Source organism: Eulemur rufifrons, chromosome 23, assembly GCF_041146395.1.
Source record: "Eulemur rufifrons isolate Redbay chromosome 23, OSU_ERuf_1, whole genome shotgun sequence".
Classification (NCBI taxonomy): domain Eukaryota; kingdom Metazoa; phylum Chordata; class Mammalia; order Primates; family Lemuridae; genus Eulemur; species Eulemur rufifrons.
Window position 1 is genome coordinate 21981835 of NC_091005.1, and position 24532 is coordinate 22006366.

At 47.3% G+C, this 24532-nt stretch overlaps 1 protein-coding gene and 1 long non-coding RNA gene across 2 annotated transcripts in view; one reads left to right on the plus strand and one right to left on the minus strand.

The window, feature by feature from the left end:
* Positions 1-24532, plus strand: part of PLCG2 (phospholipase C gamma 2) — a 132494-nt gene that overhangs the window by 103992 nt on the left and 3970 nt on the right. The window contains exons 23-31 of the mRNA XM_069497952.1: positions 373-469; positions 1862-1928; positions 3759-3916; positions 5817-5919; positions 7367-7576; positions 9259-9404; positions 10794-10908; positions 11784-11951; positions 17657-17745. Of these exons, the coding sequence (XP_069354053.1) occupies positions 373-469; positions 1862-1928; positions 3759-3916; positions 5817-5919; positions 7367-7576; positions 9259-9404; positions 10794-10908; positions 11784-11951; positions 17657-17745 (1153 nt within the window). The remainder of the gene's footprint in view (positions 1-372; positions 470-1861; positions 1929-3758; positions 3917-5816; positions 5920-7366; positions 7577-9258; positions 9405-10793; positions 10909-11783; positions 11952-17656; positions 17746-24532) is intronic.
* LOC138402190 (uncharacterized) overlaps positions 10990-24532 on the minus strand; it is a 33944-nt gene continuing 20401 nt past the window's right edge. The window contains exons 3-4 of the long non-coding RNA XR_011236619.1: positions 19657-19747; positions 10990-11037 (exon numbers count right to left, since the gene is read on the minus strand). This is a non-coding gene — a long non-coding RNA (uncharacterized lncRNA). The remainder of the gene's footprint in view (positions 11038-19656; positions 19748-24532) is intronic.

Consider the following 24532-nt stretch of genomic DNA (forward strand, 5'->3'; position numbering starts at 1 on the left):
TCATACCAACTTCATCTCTTAATTCACCACCTGAAATGGGGTTGAGCTTTTGTCTTATATGGCCTCTTTCTTCACCTCGAAGCATTGAAACTTTTGGCATCTTTGGCCAAGCATTAGGATCATGTTAAGAGGAAGAAAGTGAGCCCCCAATGACTCATTGCTGATTAAAAAAAAAAAAAAAAAAAAAAAAAAAAGCAGAGGCTCCCTTTGAGATGCTTCGTTGTCATGACAGTGACCCCTGCCCTGGTCACTTGGCCCCTTGCTGCCTCTCCCCCGTGGGGACTGAGTTGGCGGCTGGGCCTCTCCTGAGCGTGGTGGGTTCTTAGTGCTGCCGGGTGAGGGGCCTCGCTCGATGCCTTCTCTTTCCTCCAGGTGGAAAGGAGATTACGGGACCCGGATCCAGCAGTACTTCCCGTCCAATTATGTCGAGGACATTTCCACCGCGGACGTGGAGGAGATGGAAAAGCAGGTGTGTGTCCACCATCCATCACCTCACCGTAGGGAGCCATCTGCCCATCCTGTTTCTCAGGGCATCCCCTGAGCCGCCCCAGTGGGCAAATTTTTACCTGTGCTGCTCGCGGTCTCCGTGGAGCTCCAGGACAGGGAAGACGGAGTGATACGGAGATTGCGATTGTCCCCAAGCTGGTGTGGGTGAAAGTCACTGTGACGAGCCAGTCATGTTTTAATCAGGTTGTGCTGGGCTGGAAGGCTTTGAGTATGCAGGAGAATTCCCACTGGAGTGGAAGTGGCCAAATGGGGAATTTGTCCTTCGCTTAAAGCAACTTGCAAATGAAACACATTTATTTTGGACAGCCAGACGTTCTGAACGTGCTTGGGGTGAGCAAGCAAGTGGCCTAAGTGGGAGGTGCGATGAGGCCTTCGTGGCGACTCTGCAAACCTGGTTTTTGTTCCCCAGCTGCCTCTTGCCCATAAGGTTCAGGGAGCAGCCACTTTCCATGTGACAGTGCCACACCAAGGATAACATCTTTGTAATTAGGACTTTAAGGTCCTGTGAAAGCCCAAGGCATTTATTTTCTAAGGGAGATAGGGTAATCTGGGAAGGCTTCCTGGAGGAAGGGGGCATTTGAGCCTTAAAAGTCGAGTTAAAATTCAACACCAAGGGACTGGCAGAATGGAATTGCAGGTGGGAGGTGCAGTCAGCAAAGGGGTGGTGGTGGGAATGTGGTTGCGTTCCGTGTGCTCAGGCTGAGGCAGAGACATGACCCCCTCGTGGTGTGTATGGCATTGCTCTTGCCTGAACAGTCAGCCTGAGCCTGGCAGGGAAGGCGTGGGGCTGGTACAGGCAGTAGGTGGACACACGGTTCTGCCAGCTCTCCTGACACTGAGATAGTCTCTGTCTCAGCTGGACCCCGGGATGGTTCAAGTGTGGCAGGGGACGTGGAGCTGGGAAGGCTCACTGGGGCTCGGAGGGCCTCAAAAACCAGATCGCAGAGCCATGGATATTGCTTCCACAGGGCATGGGGAGCCACAGAAGGTTCTTGAGCTGGGCTTCAGTATACCACATAGTCCCATTTCATCATAATGTCAGATAAAGAGTCTAGGATGTATCGCGAAACCAGATCCGAGGAAGCATCTTGAAACCTGTTCTAGAATTCACAAGGCGTATTTTTACGGATTGGAAAATGAAACGCTGAACCTCCTGGCTCCTGCTCCGCGCCAGGTCCCTATCAGCCCCATGCTTCATTATTTAGCGCTCTCCCCGTGGACGTATCCTGTAATGGAAACGCATTTTAAACAGTTCCACAGGCAGTGTCTCTGCTAAACGGCGCGCTTTGGAAACGGGTTGTGTTTTTATTATGCCCGTTACAACTGACGTGAGTTATGTCTTGTTTCTTCACAGATTATTGAAGACAATCCCTTAGGGTCTCTTTGCAGAGGAATATTGGACCTCAATACCTATAATGTCGGTACGTGCACACATCATCTTGGCCTGATGCCTACGCAAAGCCCCCGCTGCCTGACCTCTGACCCGCCCCGAGCAGGGAGGCGGCCGACACTGGTCCTGTCCAGCCTCTGGCTTTGATGCCGGCCCCAAGTATTCGGGTCCGACGGGTCAGTGAGTGCAATGTTATCCCTGTGTTAGTATCTGCTAAACTGTAAGTGCTAACGCAGAGTCTGGTGCATAATACGTGCTGGATAATGGTTACCTGTTACCGTTACCAACATCGCTGTGAGTCTTTCAGAGACCTGCCTGTGTTTCCCATGCATTTTGAGGAAGAGCTGAGCTGCCGGCCCAGCTGAGGTGGAGTGTGGAGCTGGGAATCCTGGTCCTAAGCCCAGCTCTGCTACTCAGTGGCTCTGAGACCGTGGGCCTGTCACTTCCCCTCTCTGAACCTCAGCTTCCTGGCTGCTCAGCCGGGGATCGGGCAGCCTGGTCTGTCCCACACTGGAGTCTGCTGCAAGCGGGGAAGTGAAGGCCCAGCCCCGCGCACAGGCTGATCCGGGGGTGGCAGGGCCGTCATCTGCACAGCGCTTCCTAGGCCTCCAGTGCATAGCAGCTCCCATGTGAAAAGGTTGCCCGCAGTGAGGAGGGGAGGCTCCGGGCAGGAGGCCCTAGCAGTCTGCCCCCCTGAGCAGCCCCTGTGTCTGCAGCGGGCCTCACTGTCCCCTGCAGCCCTGACTCACCAGCCCTGGGCTCGCCACTCCGAGACTCTCCTTGGGGAGGCCTGTGCCTGGTCCCCTAGGCCTTAGATGGCAGCAGTCCCAGGAGCTTCCTGCCCGTGCTCTGCTTTCTACATTATGATGCTTCCTTCCCTTAAAACTATCCAGTACGATAGGTAGGAGAGGGATTCTTTGCTCCAGTTAACTGATGAGAAAACCAAGCTCCTAAGGGACCACGGCACCCGCTGAGGTCCCGTGGTGAGTTAACAGATGGGCCGGGCCCGGAGGCATTCGGGACTGAGTTTGCAGAGCCGCGGCACACGGCTCGGTGGTTATGAGTAGGGAGCCTGGAGTCGGGTTTGAGCGTCACCGTTGCCACTACTGGGTGACCTTCCACCTGTTACTTCCCTCAACGAGCCTGCTGTCCCTCCTGCAAAATGGGCCTAATGGGAACGGTAGCCCCTTCAGGTTGTGATAAGGATTAAGTAGACACAATGCATGTCATCTACGTATGAATCTTGCCTGGCATCTAAGAGCTCAGAAATCTTAGCTATTAACATTATTTGGCAGATAATTTTCCCCATCATAACCTCAATTTTCTTCCCTATAAAATACTTTCTCCATGTATAGAGAATCCGTTCCATGCCCGTCTGCTGGCTTCTGGTGACATCGGGCAGTGCTTGGTGTTCACTGGCTTGTGGCTGCCTCATTCCAGTCTCTCCCTCCACCTTCACGTGCCTGGGTCCCCCGTGGTTGTCTCGGGTCTCTCTGCCCTTCCTCTTGCAAGGATACCCATTGTTGGGTTTGGAGTTTATGCTAAGACCAGGACGATCGCATCTCAAGATACTTAACCTAAGTACATTCGCCAAGACCCTGGTTCTAAGTAAGTTCAGGTTCACAGCTTCTGGGCAGTTGACTTATCTTTTTGGAGGACACGGCTCAGGCCACTGCACAGCTCAAGCAGTCGTGTGTGGAGGGTCCAGATGCCACCTGGCGTGTCCCAGTCAGCGCTGACCATGATCACAGCAGCGGCAGCTTGGTTTGGTTCATGAGAGGAACGGCTCAGGCAGCAGGAAGTCTGGTCTTTCTGGCCTTCTAATAGGATGATCCGGGCTTCCTCTTGTTCTCTCCCAAAGTGAAAGCTCCACATGGGAAAAACCAGAAGCCGTTCGTCTTCATCCTGGAGCCCAAGAAGCAGGGTGACCCCCCGGTGGAGTTTGCCACAGACAGGGTGGAAGAGCTCTTTGAGTGGTTTCAGAGCATCCGGGAGATCACGTGGAAGATCGACACCAAGGTAGGCGCTCTGCGCGCCTGGGCGGGGGCCCTGGCAGTCTCTGGCCTCTGGTGGTCTGCGAGGCCGCGGGGGGTCCAGGCAGCAGGAGGGGCAGGCCCGGGGCTGCGCAGAACTCGAGGAGGAGACGCGGTGGGTTCAGATGACAGCAACATCTCTCGTTAGGGAGAGGAGGGGAACAGGGGTCTCCCGGGACCTGGGTCTGGCTTGAGCCTTCAAGAAGGCTCAGAGTGTGCAGCGACGATGCCTGTCTGGCCCTGTGTCTTACCGAGGAAGTGTTGCCTTCCTCCTCCTGATCATTTTGTTTCTAAACCTTGTCCAAAGCGGCCTTGGTCCTTCCCCCAGTTAGCATTCGCTGAGCTCGCCTCCCTGGATGTAGAATGGGCCCTGGGAACACAGTAATCAACACGACCCCTTTTATTTTTTCCTGCAGAGGAGCTTCCCTCTGGAAGGGAACGGCCTTTTCAGGGCCATCCTCCGTGGAGTTCCCGCCTTGGGCTGGCAGGGTCTGGAGAAGGCGAGGGCTTCTGCGTGGGAACTGGGAGGTTTGGGATCAGGCTGGAGCTCGCATCCCAGCAGGGCTGGGCCCTGGGAAAGTAACCAGACTTCCCTGGGCCTCAGAGTACTTCACTCCAAAGTATGTAACCATCGCATTATCGTTGTACAAGGGTGACGTGGGAAAGTGTCACTGCATCTTCGATGGTGGAGTCAGTCACGTGCCGTCTGCTCTTTCTCGTGGCTACAGACCTGGAAGGAAATCGTAGGGTTTCCCGTGTACGCATTCCCCAAAGGACTGATTGTAAAGCGCCCCCGGGCCCCTCTGCGCCCCGGCTGCAGCTGGCGAGTCTGTCCTCCACGGTACTTGCAGTGGGCACCCACCAGCGGCCTCGTCTTCCCTTTCCCCCGGGGGCCTGACCTCTTGGCCTGTCTCCGGTCACCCGAGGCCCCTGGACTCACTCTTCCAGCTCCCCCAGAGGGAAGATGTCCCTTTTAGGAGACTTTGCAGAGTCCCCGGGATGTGAACTCTGGAGTCAGAGGCAGGAGGCATTTTCGTATTTCAGTGACATCTTCTCCGGGACCTGGTGGCTGAGGGTGTGTGGGATGACACAGTGCTGTGACGCAGGGTGGGAGCAGGGACTTTGGGTCAGGCCAGTTGCTTAAGCCTCTGGTCTTGATGTGGGCTGTGTGGCCTGAGGTAAGCTACTCAGCCTCTCTGTGTTAATTCTGCCTCTCAGGGGATGTGTGCACTGACTTAGATGACATCCATGGAGCACCTAGCGTGCAATGTGAAGCTAAGCACCCCTCCCCCCACGGTGACTGTCGTCACCTCAGTATCCTCTCAGGGCTCCCTGTTGGCTGATGGGGAGGCCTGAGAGGGTTGCCTGTTTTGGGGCAAAATGAGCATCTCATCCTTGCTCGGATGGGGTTAGATTTGACGGTGGGTCCTCTGAAGGGACATAGCATGTGGCCTGGGCCCTGGGGACAGATCCCTTCGGACAGAACTATGACAGGGAGGAGGCTTGCGTGTTTCGAGCACGAAGAGGCTGGAGTTAGGACAAGGATGCGGTGGTCACAGCCCACAAGCATTTGGAGAACTAGGATGTGATGAACTATAACAGTGTGGGTTTAGGAGAGGGTTATAGGGAGAGGGCAGGTGACAGAGAAGAGTCCCTCCCCATGCCATGCCGTCCTCGCCCCATCTATTTTTGAGATCTGCAGTTGGTCAGGACTGAGCTAGACACCACACCTGGGAGGAGGGGCGGGGGGGTGGTCTTCAAGAAAGGAAAACACTCAACTCTACTAAAGATCTGAGGGTGCATCGGGGCGAAGTGGGGCTGGAGGAGACTGCCAGGTGAGCATGGGATTTCCGGAGGTTGAAACTAAAGCTCGTGACCCCACACAGGAGAACAACATGAAGTACTGGGAGAAGAACCAATCCATCGCCATCGAGCTCTCTGACCTGGTCGTCTACTGCAAACCAACCAGCAAAACCAAGGATAACTTAGGTAACACCTTCCCCACGACTCTGCCCCACAGCTGCAGTGAAAATTATTTCCTTCTGAGCCTGACGTTGTCAGGAGTTGAGCGAGTTTTCCTGCTTGCCTGTAGATACTGGAGGCAGATGCCTCTCACCTTGAGTTTGTCCTCAGGGTAAGGATGCTGGTGGAAGAGACCCAAACCCACTTAGAGGGTGGAGGAGTTTTATACTGTGGCTGTAACAAATGACCCTAAACTTGGTGGCTGAAAACACCATTTTCTCTCGCACAGTCCTGGAGACCAGAAGTCTAGAATCAGCATCACTGGGCCAAAATCAAGGCGTCGGCCGGGATGCACTCCCCCTCCAGGGGGGAATTGTGTGCTTTGCTTCTTCCAGTCTCTGGTGGCTGCCAGCATTCCTTGGCTTGTGGCCACATCATGCTGATCTCTGCCTCTGTGGTCACAGGGCCACCTCCTCTTCTACCTCCCTATTATTCAATATAAGGACTTTATGATTGCCTTCAGTCCACTGGGATAATCCAGGATAACCTCCCCATTTCAAGCTACTCGATAACATCTGTAAAATCCCTTTTGTCTTGCAAAGTAACATTTTCATGGGTTCCAGGGATTAGGACCTAGGTATTTTGGGGGCCATTATTCAGCCTATCATGGGATCCATTAAGAAATGGATCTTCCACCCAATTCTCCAAAGTAGCAAGTTCTTTGATGATGCCATTTATATTTTATGTCTCCTTTCTTTGGGTCTGTTGAACAACTCCTTATCTTTCATCTCAAGAATCTGTGATTCCAGTACAGAAGACCAGAGAAATAGTACTAAACCTCGTTCACTCTTACTGGGAGGCAGGTCCGCAGACACCCCTATGTTCAGGGACAGATGCCAGAGCTCAGGACCGGACTCAGCATGTTCACTGGTTGGCTGTCCCCCTACCTCCTCCCACTCTTGCTTCCTTACCCACATGGGCACCTCCTCCTGTCACGTCCCTTCCTGCGGGCAGCGGCAGTTGATTCTCACTTCAACAAGATGCTTCATTCATTCATCTTGTGTCTGTAGCATCCTTGATGAAGACGTCAGATCTGCTCTTTTTATCTTATACTCCTCAGATCTTCCGTCTAAAACTATCCCCACCTTTCTTTCCCCTTCTATAACCAGATCATTTTTGTGTTTTCTTGTTCAAGACTTTTGGTAGTTTTAAACAAAAAGTAATTTACAGTGATTCTAGAGTAAAAGGCTATAGGAAAACTAGGGTCCCTTCGAATGTGTGAGCTTCCCCCCACCTTGTAATACCTGGGACCCCGGGAGGGCGAGAGTCCATAGTGGTACCAGTTATGGCCTTCTCATCACAAACCCTTGAAAGTCTTGTCAGAGAGAAACAGTCCTGGTTTCGTCTTACAACTGGAGCATCCAGCCACTGCACTAAGCATTAAGAAATGGTGACTTTTTCTCTGTGTGTGCAGAAAATCCTGACTTCCGAGAAATCCGTTCCTTTGTGGAGACGAAGGCTGACAGCATCGTCAGACAGAAGCCCCTCGATCTCTTGAAGTACAATAAAAAGGGCCTGACCCGTGTCTACCCCAAGGGACAAAGAGTTGACTCTTCGAACTACGATCCCTTCCGGCTCTGGCTGTGTGGCTCCCAGATGGTGGCGCTCAATTTCCAGACTGCAGGTAGAGGAGGGCTGGAGGCAGTGGGTCCACACGAGGTGGCTGGGACCACCCATCGGATGTGGTATCCGGGATGCCAGGGTTCAGCCAGAATGCTAGTGAGTGTGTGGCCCACCAACTGAACGGAGTGTTGCGGGCTCTTGGATCAGGTAGGCCCCATGATCACAAGAGACAGAGGCGGAGCCAGTCCGGCTCCAGAGAAAAATGAAGTATAGCAGCTCATGTGATTAAGAAGTCTGGGAGCTGGTTCTTGGGTACAGCTGGGTGCACAAATTCAATGGGGTCTTCGGGGTTCTCTCCTCCCAGCATGCCCCTTCCAGAGATATTCATGTGCTGGGGAAAAAAATAACATACACAAATATTTGGGCACAACATGGTGGCATAAATCACAGTGCTTTGCACTTTTGTTTTTTTTTTTTTTTTTTTGAGACAGAGTCTCACTCTGTTGCCCGGGCTAGAGTGAGTGCCGTGGCGTCAGTCTAGCTCACAGCAACCTCAAACTCCTGGGCTTAAGCGATCCTACTGCCTCAGCCTCCCGAGTAGCTGGGACTACAGGCATGCACCACCATGCCCGGCTAATTTTTTGTATATATATATTTTAGTTGTCCATATAATTTCTTTCTATTTTTAGTAGAGACGGGGTCTCACTCTTGCTCAGGCTGGTCTCGAACTCCTGACCTCGAGCGATCCACCCGCCTCGGCCTCCCAGAGTGCTAGGATTACAGGCGTGAGCCACCGCGCCCGGCCTGCACTTTTGTTTTTTAAAGCCCCTTGGGGATCTATTCACCAGTAACTTCCTTTACATTCCTTTTATAGCCACAAAGGATTCCACTGTATGGAACCATGGTTTATTTAACAAGTCCCTGTGGGGGCACAGTTAGCCTGTTTCCCATCGTTTGCTATCATGGACAGCACCGCCTCCTGTAGCCTTACGTGAACCTTGTGTCAAGGAGCACATCTGTGGGACAGAATTCTCAGAAGGGCAGGGTGGTAAGACAGCACGTGCATTTACATTGTGATAAACTTTGCCCTGAAGAAAACCACTGAGCCCTGTTGTGCCCAACCTAAGACGCTGTGCCCAACCACCCTCTGTAAAGAGCGTGGGAGGGAATGCAAATTGGTAGAGTTCGAATACATTCTTTGGCGTCATTTCTACTTAGTTTTACTGAATTTTTTAGCCTTTGCCCATCTGATAGGTGAAAATTGATATATTGTTATCAGAGCTTCTCTTATTGGTATTTCTTGCCTGTGAGTGACATTAATCAGCTTCTACTTGTTTAGGGAACATTTGCATTTTCTTTTCTGTGAACTGTTCGTGCTTTATCTAATGCGGTAGGTATGTACAGCGTACGTTTATCAGAGCTCTTAAAATGGTAAAAATTTTTACGTATCCATATTTGTCATTTGAATTGAAATGATTCAGCTTAACACAATTTTTTTTCCTTGGTAGACATTTTTAGCTTTTAGTAGGTTTTAGTCTTTTATGGTTCTAGATTTCGTGACATACTTGGAAAGGTGTTCCCCAGGCTGAGAATTGTTTTTTTTAAACAGCTCCTATTTTCTTAGAGTCAGATATCTCTTTGAACAACTGCCTTCAATTAATTTTGGAGGAAGGTATAATTCCTGGCGCAGGCGGCCAGCATCCTCGTGCCTGACTTACGGCAGGAGTTCCTTTTCCTTCCCAGATAAGTACATGCAGATGAATCACGCGTTGTTTTCTCTCAACGGGCGGACGGGCTACGTCCTGCAGCCCGAGAGCATGAGGACAGAGACGTACCACCCGATGCCACCCGAGTCCCAGAGGAAGATCCTGATGACGCTGACTGTCAAGGTAAAGCCAGCTCTCCTTCTTGTCCAGGGGGCCGGGCCACCGCTGCCTTTGTAGGGGCTGGTGATGCTTGTCACCTTGTTTAAACTGTCACCACCCAGTGCTTTAGGATCTTGATTGCAGGACACTCCAGGGTTACTGTGGAGGTGAGGGAGGAATCCCTCTCTGGGGTCCCAGTAGGTCAGCCTCTGGCTAGAGAGAAACAAAACATGGGAAATAGCCATTTAATGGAGGAAGTTTGTCCCCTCTCTGGGCAGTTTTGGGAGTCAAAGCTTTTTAAAATTCATCCAACTTTCAGAGAATGTGTTATTTCTTTATAAGAGTTTTTGGAAGGTAGATAAATGAATTGCATTTCTCATGAGATTATGGAAGGAAGAAAGAAATGAAGGATATGTAACCAAAAGTCTTCAAATAAAGACCTCTTACACAAAGCATGCCACACTCTCCTGCAGCCTTTCCTGGGTGTAGGGACATCCATGGACTAAGCTTTCTGCCCTGGTAGGCACCCAAGGGTGAGCTCTACCTGCCGAGTCAGATGGCAGGGAGCTGAGCCCCACACTCACCCAGAGGCGCTGTGGGAATCCGTCCACACAAGGGAAACAAACAGTGATGGTGTCCGATTCAGCAGATTGCTATGACTTCTCCAGTAAATCAATCCTCTCAACAGCCTTCTGAGGAAACTGAGGCTGGCTTTGAACTCAGATAGTCTGACTCCAGAACCCAAACACAACTCCGTGCTAGGTGGCCTTTGTGGGACATGTTCAGCGTTTCCAGGAGGTATCCAGGGAATTGCAATAGCTAGGTGGGGGTGAGGCGAAACTTCCCCCTTGCCCTGGAAGGGTCAAGGTTCACGGAAAGGTCAACTCCCAGTGAGGCAGATTAATAAGAGACAGAGGTTTATTTTCCATGAGCACAGGGAGAAACACAGTGATTACCCAGTTTCCCAGTGGGGTCCAGAAGTGTATGTACTTTCGTTTTAGAGGGTTGGGGAGATGAGGAATAAAGGTCATTCTGTTGAGGGGCAATAAATGGGAGGATGAATAGATACTGGGGAGAATGAATGGACGTGGGGAAGCAGATTAGATTGACTTGTAAATGAGTCTCTTTGGAAATTAAACTAACCTGAGAGACAGGAAGTGCCTCGAACATGGGTTGGGCCAGGTTTGGCTGCATCTTGATCTTCTTTCCTGCAATATAGTGAGATGACAGGGAGGGACGGGGAAGTCCACTGTCCTTTTTGGTGGGTCCGTCTGGTGTTATGCACCTAGAGGGAAAGCCCCTTCCAAGGCCTGTTGAGTTCCAAGGGCCTTTACTTCAAAATATTCTTGTACTAAGGAGTCGTGTTTTGGGGTGAAATTTCCTGAGGTCCTTCACTTACCTTTGGTGTCCTAGGTCCTCGGGGCCCGCCATCTCCCCAAACTTGGGCGAAGTATTGCTTGTCCCTTTGTCGAGGTGGAAATATGCGGAGCCGAGTACGACAACAACAAGTTTAAGACAACAGTCGTGAGTAAGTTGCCTTGGCCTTTTCTTCTTTGTGAGTTGCATCCCGCGTGGGGCTGCTGTTTGTCGGGGATTTTGTGATGCACTTCTGTTGTCCAGGAGTTTTTATTCCTCTCTCTTGCCCACTATGGTTCAGCTGCGGGAGGGGAAACAAAGGGCCACTTTATTAAAGTGTTGGGTTCGTACCCAGTGCTGTTTCTCTGCCCCTACGCAAGGCTGTCCCCCCCTGTGCCCTGACACCGGGTTGGTTCTCTCTGTGCCAAAGCCCAGCCGGATTTATCTACCGAGTTGAAGACTAAGCGGCAGAGACACAGGGGTGGGGGACATAAGGGCTGACCTGACCTGGGGAGTCAGCCTAACCTGAGTGACATTGCGCATAGAAGGCAGGAAGGACAAGAGGAAAGCTCGCTCCTCCGGGAGAGGCCAGGAAGGGGGCGTCAACTGCGGGCCTTTTAAGGCACAGGATCACTGCCCGTGGTGAAGGGTAGCCCTGCAAAAGACTTAGGCACCGATGGGTTGAATGGGCATTATGGCGGGGGGCAGGTTGCCTTGCTCGGTGAGGCTGGGGGCTGCCTCTGCAGCAAGCCAGACTGCACTCACTCTCCTTTTATGTCTTCCAAACCCACTCCCCTCCCATCCCCCCCCATCCCAGGGAGGTGAGATGCACAAAGCCGGGTGGTCTCCTGCATCAGCTCACCAGGATGGTTCACTGGGGTGAAGTGTGTGTGGGGGGGTAATTATCCAGATTTTTTTAGATCTTGTTATAGACCCATATTTATCGACATGGTTGCTAAGAGGATTTCAAAGCTGAAGGATGCAGACCGTTTTACCAGGAGAGGGCAGGACGAATGTACCCTCTAATGAGCTTTGATCTCCTTCCAGATGATAATGGCCTCAGCCCTGTCTGGGCTCCAACACAGGAGAAGGTGACATTTGAGATTTACGACCCAAACCTGGCGTTTCTGCGCTTTGTGGTTTACGAGGAAGATATGTTCAGTGACCCCAACTTTCTTGCTCATGCCACTTACCCCATTAAAGGAATCAAATCAGGTAAGAGGCATTTTAATTAAGATGTGCAAGTTGGGCTGGTGTCATTCTTTGGTCGGTCTGCTGGCTTTAAAAAGAATGAAAAAGCATTTTTTCCTGGTTTTGATTAAATCACTGTGAAACTGATTGGGTGGCTTGGAGAGCTGGTGCACGTACAGCCTGTCACTTAGCACACAGGTGCGAGGAGGGGGGTGAGACGGGATGCTGTGTTCTTCGAGTCGGACTTCTGCATGCAAAATTGGATGGTTAGTCGATTGTCAACCTGGCACTGTAGTTTGATTGCATTTTGAAATGTTATAAGCTGTGTGCCTCCCCACAGCCAGGGCTGGGTCTGGCTTGAGCTTTCTGTCTGGCAGCAGGCCAGGGTGGGAAGGGAGAGGCCTTTGGCATCTGGGGGGAGTTACAGTCTTGGATCTAACTCTAAGCTTTCAGAATTCGCCTTCCTCTTCTATAAAATCGGGAGGTTAATTTACTTTGAACTGTTATGCTTTTCTTCCATGCTGAACAAAACCCAAAACACCTGTTCGTGATGTGAGAAGGGGCATTTTGTATTTGCCTGGGGAGCTGGGGTCATGGGACCAGCTCTTAAGGCTCAGGACACCGAGCCCTCCCACACCGCTGAGCTAGATTCCTCTTGGTGAGGGGAGTCGGGGCCCAAGAGCTTGGTGCTGCTTCTAGAGCCAGTCATTTCTTAAAAAATGTGACTGTCTTTAGGTTGTGTATAGTTTCTCTAATTTACTTTGTCACATGGGCCCTTGCTGGATGTTGAATTTCCTTCTTCCCCTTCCTCGGTATTTCTGATGCACGAGACATAAAAGAATAGATGTTTCTGGGTTCCTCAGGAGGTCACTGTTCCCTTGTTTTCTAAGGATCATTTTTCAAGAGAAAGAGATTATTGTCATGAGTCTTTTGGCCAGACACGGAGGCTCACGCCTGTAATCCCAGCACTTTGAGAGGCCAAGGTGGGAGGATCTTCTGAGGTCAGGAGTTTGAGACCAGAGTGAGCCAGACCCTGTCTCTACAAAAAAATAAAATAGTAGCTGGGCATGGCAGTGCACACCTGTAGTCCCAGCTACTTGGGAGGCTGGGGCAGGAGGATCCTATGAGCCCAGGAGTTTAAGGTTGCAGTGATGATGATGATGACGACGACCTGGCACTCCAGCCCAGGCAACAGAGTAAGAACCTTTCTTCTAAAAAAAAAAAAAAAAAAAAGTCTTTTACTTGGCAAGCTTGGGTTCAATGAAGAACTGAAAAGAACTGAACCGGATTTTTTTTTAATTTGGAACATCTCAGACATTTCTCCCATTGGCCTAACTTCTGAGCAGCAGGCATGTCAGGGGTTGCAATTAGAAAATCCAGGTTTCCTGGGCCCACCACGGGGGGCTCCACTTCAGCCCAGGGTGGGGCCCAGGAATCTGCATGTGTAGCCAGCTCCTCAGATGGCCCTTGGATAGCACTTCAGAAATATCATTTTTATAATTTAACAGTAATGGGTATTTATTTGTAAGAGGCCTGATACTTGGCAACCCCTCTTGGTTAACTTGCCCACACTGTAAACTACTTTAAACCCAGCAATTAGGCTGCGATTCTTTAATTCGCTTCTCTCGGATTAGCCTAATAGCTAAGGCTTCAGAAGTGTAATTTTTGGTAAATCTTTATGATCCTGGCCTTGATGCCATGTCCTTTTCATGGCAATTCTGCGTGCTGGTTCCTAACCTACCTCCACCGCACCCACCCTGATGTCCTCCTGAAGGATGAGGGGCATGAGGCTCTTAACCCTTAAGGCCTTGGGGAGAGGTCAGAGTGGATGACACCACCTCACCAGCTGTCAGAGTGTGTCAATTCATCTAGAAAACGCACCGACTTGGCTTGCAAATAAAAAAAACAAAACAGAACCTCAGGGATGACCCTGGCACACGTCCCCTCCCTCAGCTGTGAGACACTCTCAGCAGGGACCTTCTCTCGCTCCCAGCAGTGCCTGGCACATGCATATGCATGGGAGGAATGAAATAAAATGAACAATTCCTTTGTGCATAAGGCATCGAGGGTCTCTGAACTCAGAGAAATAAACTCTGCCCGTTGTCATTTGGGATGCGCTTAAGCTTTTAAGCCAGCTGGAGCTCAGGAAGGGAAGAAACAGCACTTAAAGTGTTAGGTACCTTAAATTCTTTTTTTTTAATCCTCACCATAATCCTGTGAAAGGAGTTTTATCATTTCTGCTTTTAAAATCTGAGCACTTTGAGGCCTCAAGATGTGAATTAACTCGCTCAAGGTCACACACTCGTAGGACCTGCGCTGGGAGGCAAACCGCGGAATGTCTAACTTCAAACCCCATGTGCCTACTCTGCAGGCTGCCCTCATGAGGCTTTCCTGATTCTTACGAGGTGCCGAAAGCCTGCAGACTGTATTACTTTAAAAGGTGTTTCTATTTCCCTTTCCCTGTGAAATGACCAAAAAGAAGGAAAAAAAAAATCCCATTTTTGGTAAAATTGGGAAACACCATTCAGCCCTAACTCAACATACATGAAAGGCTGCCCAGAGCATAAAAGTGAAACTTGGGCAGTGAGAGGAGGTATAAGAAGCTGGAGACAGCTGGCCATGGGGCGCAGAGCTCCTTGTCTCCAAATTCAGAGTCACATGCTTAGATCAGACAGTATTGCCTCACCTGGTACCATGCTATTAGAGTATACAGGCTACCTGACAGCCTCCCCAGACTACAGAGCCCACAGCATTCCAGTTCATCTGAACAGTCAATCGACACCTGGACTAACACCGTCCACAGATCAGCTCATTAGAGCTACAGATCTCAGGCCCCAGCCCAGAGCTCCCAAGTCAGAATCTGCATTTTAGCAAGTTTCACGGTGATTCACATCTACACTAAAGTTGGGGTAGCACGAGGCTAGACTGCAAGAATTCTGTGGGTATCTATCCAGGGAAAAACAAACTAACAACAACAATCACATTGCCTGTAAGAGGGAAATAGGTCAGAAAACTTCACTATAGCAGTATTCAATGAGAGCAATGTCCCCAAAATCCTACAGGGAAAAGAATGGTTATAAAACTCTCAGGTTTTATACTAAAACTGTCACTCAACTATAAAATCAAAGGATGGATGTTTTCAAACATGCACAGTTCAGCAATTACATGTCCCTTGAGCTCATTTTGAAGAAAACAAAAGAGGACAAATTTAGCTCACCAAGACATCCACATGGAAGTTCAGTAAGATGGTGAGTGCCCAGCCATTTAAAAATACAAATTAGTGCATTTTATTGTGTGTAAATTTTATATCAGAAGAAGAACATGAATATGGAGCTCTGGGCAGTGAGACGCATGCTGGGGAAAGCGTATCGATGACTTCATCCTCCTGTGAATTGTATAGATAAAGAAGATGGATTGACGGGTGGATAAATGTGATAAAATGAGTACAGCTGGCCCTCCATAGCCGTGGGTTCTGTATCTGTGGATTCAACCAACCTCGGACTGAAATTTTTTTTTAAATTGCGTCTGTACTGAACATGTACAAACTTTCTTCTTACACTGTAAACAATACAGTATAACAACTATTTACATAGCCTTTTTGTTGTATTAGGTATTTTTTTTTTTTTTTTTTTTTTTGAGACAGAGTCTTGCTCTGTTGCCCTGGCTAGAGTGAGTGCCATGGCATCAGCCTAGCTCACAGCAACCTCAAACTCCTCGGCTTAAGCGATCCTCCTGCCTCAGCCTCCCGAGTAGCTAGGACTACAGGCATGTGCCACCATGCCCAGCTAATTTTTTCTATATATATATTTTTAGTTGGCCAGATAATTTCTTTCTATTTTTAGTACAGACGGGGTCTCACTCTTGCTCAGGCTGGTATGTTGTATTAGGTATGAAAGTAATGTCGAGATGATTCAAAGTATACAGGAGCATGTGTGTAGGTTATATGCAAATACTGTGCCATCTTCTGTTGAGGGACTTGAGCATCATAGAGTTTGGTATGCTCAGGACGTCCTGGAACCAGTTCCCCGCCGATACTGAGGGACGACTGTACAGTAAATGGTTAACAGTAGAATCTAGGTGGCAGGTGTACCAATGTTCCTTGTAATATTCTTTTAGCTTTGCTGTATGTTTAAAAATTGGTATTAAAAAGTCAGAAAAAATATAACTAAGCTGCCCTTTGGGGGAGAATTATGGTTACAAGATAGAATGCAAACACACACTGTAGTCTAAATTAGAAGAAAGAAAGGAGAGAAGACGCAGGGCTGTGTAAGCTGCTACCGTCCTCATCCTGAGCAATGGGGAGCGAGAGAGTCAATAGCTATTGTTTAAAGGTGATAAATCACCTGACGGTGTAAAATGTTCTCCCAGAGAAGCAAGCCAAAACGTGACAGGTGGAGGCGTAGAGAAAGAGTGGGAACGCCCTAATGTGGGCATTGCCGGTCTCGGGGAATCAGCAGATACAAGCTAAATGCTTTCAAGACAAACTAGGGCCACAGCAAGGATCTCTAAGATACAGTGTTAAATAGGAACGCTGAGGCTGCAGTTCCCAACCCGTGGGTGGTGGTGGACTGGTACAGGTCTGTGGCCAGTTAGGAACTGGGCCACACACAGCAGGCACACAAAGCTTCATCTGTATTCACAGCCGCTCCCCGTCATTTGCATCACCGCATAAGCTCCGCCTTCTGTCGGATCAGTGGCAACATTACATTCTCACAGGAGCCCGACCCCTACTGCAAACTTCGCGTGCGAGGGATCCAGGTTGTGTGCTCCTTCTGAGAACCTAATGCCTGATGATCTGAGGTGGAGCTGAGGCAGCGATGCTAGTGCGGGGGAGCGGCTGCAAATACAGATGATCATCAGCAGACAGGTTTGACTGCACAAAAATGTAATGTGCTTAAACCATCGTCTCTATGGTGCCCAAAAGGTTGAGGACTGCTATTGTAAGGTACTCACTGCAATTGAAAAGAAACTCAACTAGACGCATAGCTGACCTTGGGAAAGATACTGTTAACAATGGTTCCCTTTGGGATAGGGAGTATGATTGGGAGAGTTCTGGTTTTTACTCTGTACTCTTTTATACTAAATCCAAGCAAACTTTTGAGATGTATTCCCTTCCGCACGACTTGATGGGAGAGGGGAAGATTCAGCTCCAACTCGCCCCCCTTCGACCCCAAATAAAACATTTACATGACTGTCAGGCGCAGGTCCTGATTGTAAATAGGGAATGGCTCTCAGAAGAGGGAGATCGATAGTGCCGTGAACTGCCGAGGGACAGGAAGATTTCCTCCCACTGGAAATCTTTAAAGAGAAAACACACTCCCTGGTGCTGTGCTTTGTAAAGACTTAAGTGGAGGAAATGGACGTGAGGATTCACGACTCTTTTGAGTCTTTCAGCCCCAGGAGTATTTAAGGAATTGAACCACAGCTGCAATCACTCTAAATTCAATGGGGAATGTTCTGTGGGTTTTAATTTCTTCTGAGTGAATCATTTTTATTTCTAGATGGTAGATATTTTTAACCTTGCTTCCCTGTACGGACCTGCCAGTCAAGGCTGCTAGCCACTCTCCCCAGACATCAGGATGGGACCTCTGACTTCCAGAAAGTCAGCCCCCAGCCTGGGGCGCACGGACTTCTCTACTCCTTGAACTGGGCCTGTGATCCCTGGGTACCCCAAGAAATCTGACATCAATTACATGCCATTGTGTTTTCTCCCCCTGCTTCTGCTGCAGGATTTCGGTCTGTCCCTCTGAAGAATGGGTACAGTGAGGACATCGAGCTCGCTTCCCTCCTGGTTTTCTGCGAGATGCGGCCAGTCCTGGTGAGTGGGAAATGCCAGTCAGGGCTCCCTGAGCTGTGTCTGCTGGTGGGGTGCCATGCTAGCCCGAGCATGACACTCGTAAAAGAATTCCTTTTTGCTAATTCTCTAGCAGTCCTGAGTTTTTCTTCCTTTCTTGGAGAATGCTGTAGGACTCTGAGTAGGCGGCATAGTCAGAAAGGGCAAAGGTCTTGGAAGTTTCTCATGGTTTCATTTAGGCCAGTCCATGCTCTTCTAGATAAGCTCATCCTTTCTGGCTGCCTTTTCCTGCCTGGTGGTCTTTGGTGATCCCTTCCCACGGTCTGAGGGCCTTGGCCTGTCCTGGGGACCCCAGCTTCCCACAGTAAGGTGGTACTTTTGTGACTACTCCCGGAGCAGCCTCCCTTCTTGGTCCTCCTAGTTTGCCATGGCCTTCAAGCCACTTAGTCTCTCTCCTTCTCTTTGGTTGATCTAAAAAAAAAAAACTGATCCTGGATGCCGGTGGGTTGATGTGGGCTTGGTCAGCGCCCCAAGATACTCATCTTGTGTTCTCATCCTAGTTGTTTTCTGGGTAGAGAAATCACAATCTGTGATGTTCTTTCGGCTGTGAGAACTAAACCCTGGTATTTGGAAATTGCTCGTTTGGCAACTTCCAGAATATAGCTGAGGACCTTCAAATGGAAGAGGGAAATGGCAGGCGTGGGGACACCTTTTAACAGTCAAGGCAAGTCCACGAACTGAACTCAGCAGAGAGAACAGTAGGCTTTTCTGCATAGTTGTTTCCCTTCGTTCAACTTTTGCAACCTTGGTAGTAGTTTTCCACTCCAGAGCCTTTTAGAGGCATCACAATGACAAAGGATGCAAAAATAAGGAAAGAAAGCCAGAAAGCAGTAAAAACAGGGAGGAGAGACTTAAAAGGCACAGTAATTGGGAGCCAAACAACCTGAGACAGCCAAGGGCATCACTTTTTGTTAGTGTAAAGAAACTTGGGATGGCACCATTCTGTCTTGAAAATGTAACAGGATCGATAATGGAAAGTTTTCTGTTTTGAAACAAATTTTAAATGTTAGACTATAAAAATAAATGTAACATTTATATAAAAATCATAGTTTTCATTTGAACCTTAAATTATGGATCAAAAAAAATCACCTTCCATGATTCTTATTGTGACAGAAATGCTTGACTTTGAAAGTTTATATAAATTCCTCCCCTTTTACAATGAGTTATGCATTTGTCAGTTTATCGTTAGAAAGTCCATTAAAAGACTTAAGCCAGAATTTTGTATAAATGGTTAAAGGAAAACCAAACAACCCACAAAACCACAGCCCAGATGGCGAGGGCAGTGTGAGTGTAGTTTTATAATTAGAAGGGAAGGTCAGTATTTGGTCTGTTTGCTTTCTTCATTGCCTTAGCGTATGCATTCTTTGTGCAAGTGTAATAATACAAACTCATATATACATGTATAATTTTTTCTTAACTTTGGCACTTTTTACATTTGGAGCTGGAGCATCGTTTGTCGTGGGGGAGCGTCCTGTGTGTTGTAGGATGTTTAGCAGAAGCCCTGCCCTGAACTCACTAGATGCCAGGTGCACCCCCGACAACTCAAACTGTGTCCAGACCTTGTCCAGTGTCCCCTGGGTGGCAAACTCATCCTATTACCTAATCTTCACTAGCATTTAAATCCCTGTTAGGCTCTTCCATCAAGTTGACCAACCATACCTCAATCATTCCCCCAGGCTGAGCATTTAGATGGAATCCACCTACAAATAAGGCTATCATGCACATCTTCGGGTGGGTACCTGTTCCGCCTTTAAGTCAGAATTAATTATATGGAATTAGTAGGATCCACGTAGCAGGATGGTAAAATTGTAAAACGTGGGCCTTCAGCAAAAGCCTTACCCAAGTAAAAACTTGAAGATCCTTTGTTAAGCTTACCTCTCCCCAGCTCACCGAAGGATCTGGGCTGCATCTGTTTGTTGTCTAGGAAAACAAACCAGTGCTTCCTCTCTGGGTGCATAGAGCCCATCTGCAGACATTTCAGAGAAAAATCAAGTGGTAAAAATGGTTTCAGATGGCAGTAGGGTAGCATTTGTCTAGGTACGACTCTAGGCACTGCTCTGCGGAGTTGTCATAAACAACCCGGAAACATTATAAATAATTTCAGTGATTAGGTATCAGTAGCAGCAGAGAAAATTAGTATATTTAAAAGAAAATTGTGTTTATGCACCTTTGACTTCCTGGATGAGGAACACTTAATGTGTTTGGCTGCTGTCGGGGGGTGCCGCTGCAGAGTGTGGGGGGCTCCAAACGGAAAGTCGACTTTCCCAAATCTGCTTTCTGCAAGTTTTCAGGGAAGAGGTCTCTGAGCACGTGCACATTTCATTTCAGCTTCTGGCTCTTGAGATTTCGTTTAATTGCACATCTGTCACCTGGTTCTGAGCCACTCGGCATTTCCATCCACACTGGGATGGGGGGCGGGGGTTCTCCTTTAGGAAGGGACCTTCTCCTTAATGCTCAGGGTCAGCCCTTGTTTTAGTTATCACCATATCCTCTGGAAGCCAGGGAGAGACTCTCGTAAACAGCCTCAAGAAAGACTTGTCTGCGCAAATGATTGATCCAACGAGGGCTAAAATGCAGTTTACTCATAAAACATTTGCAGAGCGAGTGTAAAGCCCCGCAAAAGCGTCAATAAGCACTTTAAACACCTTCTGAAGAAGGCCATTTACATGTCACAATTACTTTATCAATTCTCAATCCTTTACTTTGTTAGCTGTATATATAGTTTATAAAGAGTATTTTTAGTACCATTTTATTACCTACTATATTTAATTTGAGAAGTAGGGGGAGAAAAGGAGGAGGAGTTGGAAAAATATCCCCACAAACAGCCTGTGCATTACCACTGTTAGCACCGTGGTAGATTTTGTTTTGCCTTATAATTTTTTGCATGTGATAGTTCCATAGTTGGATTCATTTGTGTGCCCTTTTTCTACTTCATAGATGCCTTTAAGCATTTTTTTCATGTTATCATTTGGTTTTGAAAGCCTTTGATGATCTATTTCATCAGGCGTAGGTCTCTAATTTACTTAGTCATTCTTCCTACTCATGGACAGTTGTTGGCAGTTTTTTATTTTATAAATAAAAGGTCTCCCTGTATTATTTTTTGATTAAAAATTATTTCCCAAGGCTAGATATTTAGCAGTAGAATAATAGAGCTAAGAAAGAAAGGATGATATTTTTTCATACATGTTGAATTGTTCTCTGAAAGTAAATAGTTTCTTTTAAGATGATGTATTATATCCACTCTGGCCTTACTTGGAATGGGCCTCTACTCAAATGATTTAAACCGGCCAGATTAGAAGCCTGCGACGGGGAAAGTATCCATCACCATCAACGAGCAAGCTGGCAGTTGCTGGAGGGTGCATTTGAGAGAACTGGCTGCTCTAGAATCTGCTGAGTACTGAGTGGACTGTGGTTTTCTTTGTGCTGGGTGGGAGCTAAGGAGCAAGGGGTAGAGAGGCTTGGAGGAAAAACCAGGATGTTGTGGTTCTGGCTGGAGGCTCAGCCAGTGCAGGTGTGTGAATCCCTTTGGAGAAGAGCTATAGCATGCACTCTAGAACCCTGGAGGTCTGGGACTCGGAGCTGCACTCTGGAACTGAGCAGGTCCTGGTTGTTGAGGTTGGGGAAGATTTCCTTACACTTGGGGAGACCTAGAGGCACACAGAAGGGCTCTCCATTTGTCAGGTGGCCCAATGCCAGCTCCAAAGAGCAGAAACCACTGTTCCTACCCACCAAGACCCAATGATTTGACATGGCTACATGAGCATGCAATGAAAACAAAACTGGCACACAGCAACAAGACAGACCCAGGTGAACACCTGCGACAGGGGGCTGGCAGTTGGAGTTGAGCCACCGGAAGCATCAGATGAAAGTCATAGGAGCTTTCAAAGATAGCTAAGCAGAGCACTGACAAAACCTTTCTGGAATTTGAAACAAAGACCTGATTTGTTGAGTTTTACAATTCAGCATACAAAGCGATTCAGATTCGTGACCCAAAAGGTAATATGGTAAACCAGAGCAAATAATGCCATGCGATGGAGGTCAAAGGACAAACTGGGCTGGGAGGACCGATTGATGCCAGTGACCTAACGTGCAAGCATGTCCCACAGGAGATGGTGGAGAGCTATTAGTGAAACAGTTAACAGCGGGAAAATTTCTCTGATTTGCTGCTTAAGAGGGCTCATTTGGCCCCAGGTGCGGTCAATATTTCAGTAAAAATTTTAAATTCTGAGGATAAATTAAAAAACTTGGATTTCCCAACACACTAGATTGTCTACAAAGAAAATTGAATAAGTCTTATATCAGATTTGTCCTCTTCAGCACTGACAACTAGAAGGCAGAATTCCATCTGTAGACTAGGAGAACAGAAGAATGCAGCGTCTAGTCGCCCACGTGCCAAGGCAGTAGAAACTTATTTGTGGATATGCAAGATTATAGGCTACTTAAGGGAAACTTCAAGGCAACTCCTGAATCAGTGGTCAGTAGAGCAACTTCTAGATAGGGAGGTGAAGAGAGGGAAACCAGTTAATTTTACAGGACAGTTACATCTTACAGGATGATGACAGTGTGATTAAAATTTTATGATGGTAAGTGCCAAATAAGGATTCTGGAATCAGAAGCAATATACCTTAATGAAGAATTTCATAGTCTAAAGCTAAAAATAATCAAATATCAACACAACCCAGGCACTGAAAGGTAAAATAAATGTGTCTACAGGGTTTCAACTTTGATAACTGGGGAATCAGTTGGCAAATACAGCATCTTGGAGAAGGAGAGTTAATGCTAATATTTTGATATAAAAGGAAAATGTAATTTAATTAGGATTGTTAAAAAGCTAAGGATAATTACTGTAAGAATTAAAGAGCAAAGGAGAAATAAGGAGATAAACAGAAACTTGACTGAGAGTGTAAAAATAAGGAAAAGGATCAAAGAATAAATTACAGCAAAGTAAAAACATGTAGTAATCAAAATGAAATGGAAAAGAACTTACATTTAATTTGGTGAATGGGCTGAATTAGAAAAGAAATCTGGTTATTTCTTGCAATGTTTACAAGAAGTAGACCTAAAAGCAAACAGGAATGGATGGAGGGGCCACTGGGAAAATTGAGAAAGAAAACTATCACAGTAGAGATGAAGATCAAAAGTACTAAAGAGCATTAAGAAGAACAGTATGTGATGATAAAATGCGTGGTTTGTAAGGGGACACAAAAGTCATTAGGACACAGCGTAGCACCTAAATATATGCGACAAAAGCACCTACAAATACAAAGACAACTGGATAAAGAAAAATCAGAGTATGGAAGGTCTAGTATACATAAAATTAGCAAGGACAGACGATCAAAGTAACTCGCTTTGAGATGTTCAACTGTACAACTTTGTATCCTACAAATGGATAATGTATACTGTTAACTTCTATTTCTCAAAACTTTATAAACTTGATTGCATAGTTGGTCAAAAAAAACCTTAATACATTTTAAAAAAAATGGTTTCTTAAGTCATTGGCTATAACCTGATAAAATTCAAAGGGTAATAAAAAGATGACAAAATGCTATTTAAAAATGAATTTTCTAAATAAGAAAGCAAAATAAGTAAATTATCTAGAAAGTAATAAAACATTTGTGCCCTAACTATATTTAGAAGAGGGAAGTGTTTGCCTTAAAGCCTTGCAGAATAAAGACTAAAAACATATGCATATGTTTCTATAAACACATATCCTAGCTCTGTCTGCTGAGAGAGCCTAGAACCAATGACACCCCAGTAGCCATGAGCACACCTAAGCACCCAGATATTGCTTTCTAAATACGACACTATTCTCCAATAAAAGAAATCAGAGGTCCTTAGACAAGTGGTTGATTCCTGAGTTGGGATAAAATATAAAATGAGCCTGGAGCATCTTAAAACTCCAGTAAATAAAGATGTGCCAAGAAAAAGATGGGAGCACATCAAAGGGGCCTGGGAGCCAGCTGGAAAATGCTCCCAATGGCCAAAGCTAGAGCACTTTGGGCAACAAAATAAATGATAATATGGATATTTTATTCTATGTGTTATCATGTAGTATGTCCATGAATGGGTGAAAGAATAAACGAGAGAGAAGAGATACCACTTCCTTTACAAGACAATTGCAATTACTAATAGAGAAAGAACGAAGCAACTAGAAAGTCAGCATTGGAACAGCGCAGTACCAGCTGCCGCGGGTAAGACCCACCAATGAATGCTAAAATTAGTGCAGGTTGGAGAAATGGGATATTCGCATTGTCCCCAAAGTATCTTCCTTCAAGAAATTTACTAATTGGAAAGAGAAAAATAGCAGCTTTACAGTGGCTAACCCTGGCAGGCACCATCTTACGCAGATGGTCAACGTTACCACCACCAGGACTGAGACGGGTCCATGTCAAGGACTTCCTGATGTGATACACCGAGAAGGGCCCATCCCTTTGGGGACATTCTTGCCAAAACTGCACAGCCTCCAACAAAGTCACGAGAAAACACCAGGCAAACCCAAGCTTGTGGACGTTCTCCAAAATACCCGACTCTAGTACTCTTCCAAAGCGTCAAGGTCATAAAAAATGATAAAACCTCAGATCGAAGATAACTAAGGTGACACAGAGACTGAATGTAACATGGAATCCCGGCTTGGATGTTGGAACAAGAACAGAATGTTGGTGGGAACCCCAGTGAAATTTAAATTGGTACTTTAATAGTATTGCACCAATGTTAATTTCTTAGTTTTGATGCGTGTGCTATGGTTGTGCAA